This window comes from Pezoporus occidentalis, unplaced genomic scaffold (genome assembly GCF_034315485.1).
Source record: "Pezoporus occidentalis ecotype Australia unplaced genomic scaffold, CSIRO_AGI_Poc_V1 ctg37, whole genome shotgun sequence".
NCBI classification, from domain to species: domain Eukaryota; kingdom Metazoa; phylum Chordata; class Aves; order Psittaciformes; family Psittacidae; genus Pezoporus; species Pezoporus occidentalis.
This window is the reverse complement of record NW_026915691.1, coordinates 2657888-2665990: the sequence shown is the minus strand read 5'-3', so window position 1 is coordinate 2665990 and position 8103 is coordinate 2657888. Positions and strand designations below refer to the sequence as shown.

The 8103-nt window shown below is 51.9% G+C and overlaps 1 protein-coding gene across 4 annotated transcripts; it reads left to right on the top strand.

Moving 5' to 3' along the window:
* The first annotated feature begins 647 nt into the window (after positions 1-647).
* PIK3IP1 (phosphoinositide-3-kinase interacting protein 1) lies at positions 648-7381 on the top strand. Of its 4 annotated transcripts, none has more exons than XM_062631264.1 (6): positions 648-871; positions 1012-1128; positions 1252-1368; positions 3365-3559; positions 3684-3762; positions 5787-7381. In XM_062631264.1, the coding sequence occupies exons 1-6, from the start codon at positions 784-786 to the stop codon at positions 5992-5994; spliced, it is 804 nt and encodes a 267-aa protein (XP_062487248.1). In that variant the 5' UTR covers positions 648-783; the 3' UTR covers positions 5995-7381. The 4 variants fall into 4 exon arrangements, with proteins under 4 accessions (XP_062487248.1, XP_062487247.1, XP_062487250.1 ...); XM_062631263.1 differs by having other exon boundaries at positions 649-871; positions 1249-1368; XM_062631266.1 differs by having other exon boundaries at positions 651-871; positions 3374-3559.
* Positions 7382-8103: the final 722 nt, after the last annotated feature.

Below are 8103 nucleotides of genomic sequence, written 5' to 3'. Positions count from 1 at the left end.
AACACTTTGAAATGTCTGCAGAGAGTCTTTATCACGGTAGCTGGATGTCTGCAATATAATCACTGTAAAGCATTTTGGGGCTGTTTGCTTTGTTTTTCTATAAGCAGGCACAGCTCTTAAGATTATGTGGAGTCAGAGGAAATCAATCGATCAGCAGAGGTAAGGCTGTAAACCTTAAATGTGGAGATGCGTGGCTTCCGTGGTAGCATGTACCCCCCACTCACGGCCTCTCTCTATAGGGCTGAGAAAACCAAAAGGGAGAATCAGGGCAGGAGAGTCTGGTTCTTCGGGGTGGCTCTCTAGGGGAAACAAGACAGCGATTTTAGGTCCCTGAAGACAAACGCCCCGCCACAGTCGGCGGTTCAAGCCCAGCTCTGTGTCGGGAGCCTCGTCTCCTGGCCCACGAATCTCCTGTGGCTATCGGGGACAGGGCTTGGGGAGCCTTTCCCCGTGTTTCCCCCGAGCCAAAGGGCCCCGCGGTACCGAGCACCCATCGCTGCGCCCGGTCCCGGCGGGACGGGGAAGCCCCTGCGGAGGTGAAGGAGCAGCGGCGCATTCCCGGCCGCCCCTTTCCCCTCCCGGGGCTTCCCCGACGGGGCCGGGTGTTGCCCGGGGGCGGGCGGCGGCAGCGTTAGGACCCGGCGGCCGCTGCGGGGCGGGGGGGGGGAAGCGCAGCCCGGCGGTTGTTTACCGGGGAGGGGAGCGGCGGGGCAGGTCTCGCCGCGGAGCCGAGCTGCGCGCCCGGGCTGGCGGCGGCTCCTCGCCTCCTCCGCTGCGCCGAGGATGCTGCGCGGGGGTCCGCGGCGGGCGGCGGCGGCGCTGGGCGTTGTGCTGCTGGGCTCGCTGGTGCTGGCGGCCCGCGGCGCTGAAGGTAAGTGCAGCCCGGGGGAACCGGCCTGGCTTTGTGTGGGGGACAAAGGCCGGTCTCGGGAGGGGAGGTGTGCGGATAGCGGCCCGGGGCGGCGGGGGCTGCCCGGCCCACCCGCATGGCTTGGCCTCGTCTCTCCGCAGAGTGCCTCCGCGGCAACGGCGCGTCCTACCGAGGAAGCCAGCGAGTGGCCTCCGGTGGTGCCCCGTGCCTCAACTGGCTGGCGGTGCGGAGCGGCCCCGGCGCCGCGCTCCCGGCAGGTGGGTCCGGGCAGCGGGGCGGGGGCTCGGCGGTGGTGGTGGTGGTGGTGGGGGGGGATGTCGAGGGAGCGGGATGCCGGGGCCGCGGGGTCCCCGCGCTGACCACCCGCCGCCCTCCAGCAGCCGCCGAGGACCACAACAGCTGCAGGAACCCGGACGGCGACGCCGCGCCCTGGTGTTACGTCCGAGGCGCTGCCGGGGTCCCCGAGCGGCGACCCTGCGACATCGCCCCGTGCTCAGGTAGGAACGGACCCCGTCGGCCCCCTTCCCCTCTGGCCATCCTTAGGGCACTTCCCTCCCCCCGTCTCCTGCCGCTGGGCACTGCCTTTGTCACTAGGGTGGGGGACCCCCCTGCGCACAAACAGCCCCTGACCCTCCCCGGGAACGGAGCGTACCCGAGGATCCCCTTCCAGCTGTCCCTTCTGCTTGCACATCTGCTTCCCAGCCCTGCCTCGCTCCACCCCCAGAGCTTTTCCGTTGGTGCCAGAAAAGGTCTGTGCAAATCTTTGAGCCCCCCTGCCCTATCTTGTCACTGGTCACTGTAGGGCTCTTTAGCTGTATTGAGAAAGCTGAGCTCTGGGCATTTAGGAACTGCAGAGACATTGGTAGGCTGTTACTGTGGGGCATGTTACTGCTGTCTAAACAAGCGTCTTGCTGCTAAACGGGTCCCAGGGTGAATTTGGATATGGGGCATAGGGCACATACACAACTCGGAGAAAATGGGAGTTGAAAGGAGGACAGTAAGAAACAATCCCCCTGATGCTGGATTCCTCATGGATAATCAGGATGGGAAACACTTTGGCATGAGAAGAACTGTAGCTGAAGCCTGTTTCATGGAGAGGAGATGTCAGTACTGACTGAGGCCAAAGTAACCACTTGGGGTTTTTTAACTGTTTACTTATTTCTGAGTTCCTCAAGATGTACACACTCCACTGTCCCTCAGGATTGCTATCATTTGCATGTAAACACTTCTCCCCACACATACACTCTCCCCTTTTCTTCACTTTGCTTGGTTTTTGCCTGGTTTTCCCTACAAATGAAGCAAAACAAATGTGCTGCTGCCAAGACCCTTGCACAAAACAGTCCTGCAGCTTTGGGTTCAGGAGAGTTACCTGACCTTTCAGCCAGTACACCATTTGCATGTTGAAGGGATCTGGCTTTTTATCAGGAGTGGGCACCTTTTTATTGTAGTCATGTCCTGCAGCTCCCCTTAGTTCAGCTTCTGTGGCTGTGCAGTGCAGGAGACCCTGACTTCCTAACTCCCCTTCTGTACTTCCATTTCACATTCCACTGAGGATTCAAAATGGCTGCAGATAGAAAATCCACATGGAGTTACTGCCAGCTGTGGGGTGAGATCCAGGTGGAGGGATTTTTCAGGTGTGGGTGCATACCGTGCATGGCATTTCCCAAAAGAAGGGATTTTTGTTCAGGACAGGTCCTAGGTACCTACTTTCCACTGTCATAGCTTTGACTGTGCTATAGCTTCCATTTTAACTATGTCATGAAAGAAGGAACTACCTTGAAAATCTGCCAATGCTGTAGATAAAGAATCCACAGGACTTGGAAGGAGTCTGTGCTATGAGCATCCACCCTTTTGCAACTTTGGGCTCTGGCTGAGGAGGAACTTGCTGTACTTAACACTAGTCAGTGGCTGTGCTGCTCTGATTTAGCCTGTCCATCTTGCTAGAGGAGTTTGCTACAAGGCTGCAAAGAGGGGCTGGGTAAGAAGAATGTCTTCTTACAGGGGAGAGAGACTCCCAGCTGGAGTCTCCTGTCAAACCTTCCCGTGTCAGGAAGATTGAGGCAGAAGAGAGATAAATAGGCTCCTGGGAGATTCAGGATGGAGATTCTCATAATCTTGTTCACGTCTGTTCAGCATGATTGAAGCTGCAGCCTGTATATTGATTATACACTAAATGAAGTCATTGTGCATCCCCTGGACTCATGCCCTGAACCCAGGGTTTGTTATGCTGTGTCTGATTTGTCTCATCTCTGGTGGTGCTTTGCACTCTTAGCTAAATAGGTTTGTGTGAAAGCGAAGTGGGGGGAGGTGGACATTTCTGCTCTGCTTTGGTAGGATTTCTGGCAAGAACTTAAGAGGGAACAAGTTTGTCAGTGTACTTTGAAGGCGGTTCAGTAATACCAGTCTAGATCTGTCCCACTCACAAGGCGTGTGTTATTTTGAAGTACTCACCAATGCTTGGTTATACTGTATAGCTCCTTTTCCTCTCAACAGATGCTACAGCTGCCACAGCTGCCACAGCCCCAGTCTCTACAGAAGAAGCTGGTACTTCCGAGGAGGTGGATCAGGTGTTTGAACCGGCTGATACCTTGCCCTCCCGGAGTGAGGCAGCAGCTGTGCAACCCGTCATTGGGATCAGTCAGAGAGTGCAGATGAACTCCAAAGAAAAGAAGGACTTAGGGACACTAGGTACAAACTCAGGATCATGTGATGGATCCATTCCTCTAATTCTGGCAGGACAGATTTATTTTGAGGCAATGCTATAGCTGGATCTACTGTCTCTAATTTTGTCTTTTCCTTTCTCTCTTTACAGGGTATGTGCTGGGGCTGATCATGATGGTGATAATCATTGCCATTGGAGCTGGCATTGTCCTGGGATACATCTATAAGAGGTCAGTAGCTAGTCCTTTATTCAAAAGCTGGAAGCATGAAGCAGTGTAGAGCAGGAATGTCCGAGCACCTCCAGATTACCAGATCCCAGTGAAAAGGCAGGCAGTAGCATATGTTGCGATACAGCATGTTGTGCAAGAGTTTCGCTTGTTGCACTGAGGGAAGAACTACTTAAGAGTTAATCCCGTTCTTCTCCATGTCACCCATCAGCATGCTCTTCTGTCCCATGTAAAGTTTCAAACTCTGCCCTCTTATTTTTTGGCTTTGTGCGTGTGCGTGCACGTGTGCTTTGATGTGGTTTTCTCACATGCATCCAGAGGAGCTGATTTTACGTAAGAGTTGCAGAGAACAGATCCCACGTGCCCTCACAGGAAGTTTCTTTTGCGAGCAGAGAAAGAACAGTCCTTTTAGCAGGCCACCTGTTCCCCTGGTTTCTCTAGTCTAGCTAGCTTTAGAAGAAAAACAATTGGCAAATTCCTTGCCACTCATGCATTGTATCCTATGAAGCTGCGTATCAAGTAGCACTTTTTTTTTGGTCCAGGTTCATTTTGCTGAAGCTATCGTATACTTTAAGGTCAGTTTTGATTCACACTTAAGTTATTAGTTGTTCATCCAGTTCGCTGTGTTGGGTAGAAATGCTTCTGTAGCTCAGCAGTTTGAGGTTAGTGGTAATAGCAAGCAGCTTAGTTGTAAGAGACAGGGCAGGATTAACAAACAGCAGTGAATGTCCCTGCCGCAAGTGAAGGGCCAGGCTGCCTCCTCTGGGAGGGTTTGCTCTGTATTTTGGCTGCTTGACAGCAGTCTGACACAGCCAAGCAGAAGGAGCTCTTTCCCAAGCTGGGACATGTCCTTATGTAAGTGTTTATAATAAATGCCGACAGAAAAAAGAGGGAGGAGTGTTACATAAGGGGCAAAACACAGCGCTGCTTGTCGAGGAATCTGATGTGAGGTGTCACTTCAGAGAACGCTGTCTCGTATGCTGGCAGGAATGCAGCCACTGCTGCACGCTTGTAGGCAGCTTTGAGAAGCAGCCAAACTGCTCATGTGCTGACAGGAAACCCCAGCAGCTCTGCCTGGTTGGGATCACAAGCTCCAGGAGAAGCGAGCAGTTCTGTCCCGTCGCACTCCTGTCTTTGGTGGGAAGAAGCAATAGACCAGTGTTGGGCTTTGTCCAAATGCAGCTTTGCTTCCTCAATCCCAGAGAGCTCAGAGCAGCGCTGCAGTGCGGGTTTGCTGTCTCTCTTCTTGCCTTGCTCTAAAAATTGCATGTGCAAGCTGGCAGGTTTGGGTAGGTGTGGTGAGAAACCTTTAATGGGTTTAGTAGCTTCTGATATACATAGCTTTTCTGGAGACAACATGCTATTAATGCCAGCCATTTTTAAAGCAAGACAGTCTTCCTCAGTACAAATTACAGAGGTTTTGCCTCCCTTAGCAACAGGCTGAAGACTGAGGCAAGTTTGAGGAACTGATTGTGGTACTAAGCTGAGAGTTGCAGTGGCAGAAGGCAGGGCCAGCTCTGAAGTAAGCTTTACTACTTTCAGGAATGGCTTCATTTTGTTACACACATTCGTTTGCTGCAGCAAAATGCAGAACCTGTCACCGCTTCTGATACCTGTTTCTATCAGATGAAGCAGGTTATAGAAGCTCTGTTCCACAGCAGTGGGCTCTCTGCTGTCTCACTGCTCCTCTGGGCCTGCACTGGGCAGTTCTGTAGGACTATAAGGTATAAAGAAACACTTGTCAGACCCATAGTTTGAAGAACCCTGGCTTTACCATCATGATTTAGCAGTTGCAATGTCAGTGAATATGACAGTTTGAGGGAGGAACAAACTTCACCTGGCTGCTAGTTGAATGGGGTCAGATGGGGTCCTCTGCTTACAGTAGGGAATGTTTCTGGCCCTTTGTGTGTAGCTGAAAATGTTTCCTACAGAGTTCCTTGTTTTCTATTGTATTATGTTTACTGAGACTGCCTCCAAGCAGTGGCACCCATGTACATCTGTTTTGTTTTGTTTTGTTTTGAATCTAGGGGGAAAGACCTGAAGGAAAAGCATGAACAGAAAGTTTATGAGCGTGAAATGCAGCGTATCACACTGCCACTGTCCGCATTCAGCAATCCTGCCTGCGAGCTTGTAGATGAGAGCACAATCGTGGTGCACACTAACCAGACACCTGTGGAGGACACGCAGGATGGTGGTGGCCCACTCATGGGGCAGGCGGGTACTCCTGGTGCCTGAGCAGCTCGGGCAGGAGCAATACAGGCTGAGCAAAGCCTCCAGCTTCCCACTGTGAGTGCGGGGGTGCGTGTGTTCATTTCTATTTTGTTTTCTTTTTGATGAAAGCCAGATGAAGGTGATGCAGAGGGAGAGAACAATGGGCTATTCATCACGATCTGTTTGAGGGGCACCATTCAGTGCATGACCAGCTGGGGACTGGTGCGGTGGACCCTGCTGCTTCCTCCCACCTATCTCCATGGAGTGCCAGGGAGCTGGGGGGGATGATGGGCCAGGCTCTCATGTGGTCGCAGATCCCACAGCCTGGAGCGTGGTCTTGGCTTTTTCTGTTCCTTTCCTATTTAACGGTGTGCACTGTTACTTAAGTTTCAGCCTGGAACCCCAGGAGGGAGCAGTACTACAGGGACTGAGGGGAGCTTCGTGTCAGGCTTAGCTTGGTAATTACACTGATTATAGTTCCTGCCTTTTTGCTTTAGTGGCTGAGAGCTGGAGACGCTGTCCAGAATCCTGCTACTGGATCGGTTTCTTTTTCCAAGAAACAGTTTATCTGGGGGTTGACTTTGGCCAGGAGCTGTATGTTTAGCCTAGTTTCAGTTTGGAAAAGCTCTTCTCAAGCTATTGATAAATCCAGGTCTTCCAGGGCTGAGGCCAGATCTCCATTCCCCTGTGGTGCTACATGAACAGCCACAGTTGCAGGTATCCAGGTGGTCTGTGCCTCCTGCTCACTTAGAGCAGGAGACCAAAGGCCAGCAGTAGACAGTTGTGAGGAAAGCAAACTGCCCTTCAGTTACCTACAGCAGGTAGAGCACTGTGGATAAATAACAGCCTCTTCTGAATTCCCTTGGCTTTCCACAGAGCCAGCTCTGGACAGAGTGGCCAAGCAGCTATGGAGGTCACTGACCATGACACAGCAGCTCTTGCTCTAAGGGCAGGATACAGCAGCTGCTCTTGCAAGATCCTGAAGTTAGAGCATGGCTCCTGGCTCAGCCTCCTTCACACGCACTCAGCTTGTGCAGCGAGACCACTTGCTTACAGAGCCTGGCATTTTGTAACAACTTTTATTAGCATTTCAGGGGGTTTGGAAGGGATGGTTGCTGCAGTGTCTCCCAAAAGGCACCAAGGCAAGGCCAGTTCAGGGAAACACCCATCCCCACCTCAGGGGATTCAAGCCATTCAAGTAAGTTTTCTAGCCATCTGCTTTATAGCTGTGGGCCTAACAGGGAGCAGCACTTGTCAGCAGGGGTTTTAGCGTTTGATTCAGAAAAGGGAAACGTTTTATTTTTAAATGCCTTTGAATACCATTTCTTTGTAAAATGTTTTAAATACCTCATTATGAGAAGGTGCAGATTGTGCTACCTTGGATTAAAGCTTAAAAGAAAACTGCAATGTAGTGGACCTGTGTGGACTGTGGCTCATCCGTACATTCCTCCTGCCAGAGCAGCATCCTTTTGCTTATTGCAGACTTTGAATTGAGAAGAAGGTAAGATGTCATGTCAGTTTGCCAGGCCCCAGGTAAATCCCTACAAGCAGTGCCTCCACTCACCACCACTGACAAGAGGCATGGAGCTTATGTCCTTGCTGCCAGCAGCTGGTCTTGGGCTGGGACGCTGTTCCTGAAGAGCAGCTGTGGGTCTGTGAGCTGTGCTGACTAAATGGGCTGGCCCGTGGGAAGATGCTCTCAGTTACAGCCCCTTCTTGCCCTGACACAGGTCAGTTCTGCTCTGGTGCTGCTCAGCAGCAGCTCCATTCCCCAGGGCCTTGCAGTGGAAAGCATGACAGGGACAGAGCACAGCAGGTTGCGGGAGGCACTGATATAGCTAGCATTCTCGTTCAGTTGTTGCCTTCACAAATGCCCCTTGAACTACGTATTTCAGAATAAGATGTTTCCAAGAACAGGCTGTATTTTTATCCCTGGATCAGAAAAGGAAAATAGAGGCTTCATTTTCTGCTGACTCCTGTCCACTCTTAAAAAAACCTTGGCAAGTTCTTCCATCATTCCAGGTAAATAGTACTGTAGAGTACTTGCACTGCATCTCTAGAATTCTGTAGATGTGGCAGAGCCCTTGGGCTCAGGGAAGGATGTTCTAGATGATACCAGATCTCTGCAGTTTT

Bases quoted from the DNA above. Each gene is read 5' to 3' on its own strand.
- PIK3IP1 (XM_062631263.1), top strand. From the start codon at position 784: ATGCTGCGCGGGGGTCCGCGGCGGGCGGCGGCGGCGCTGGGCGTTGTG. The intron at 1,369-3,364 runs GTAGGAACGGAC...TCCTCTCAACAG, and splicing joins CGACATCGCCCCGTGCTCAG to ATGCTACAGCTGCCACAGCT. The intron at 3,560-3,683 runs GTACAAACTCAG...CTCTCTTTACAG, and splicing joins GAAGGACTTAGGGACACTAG to GGTATGTGCTGGGGCTGATC.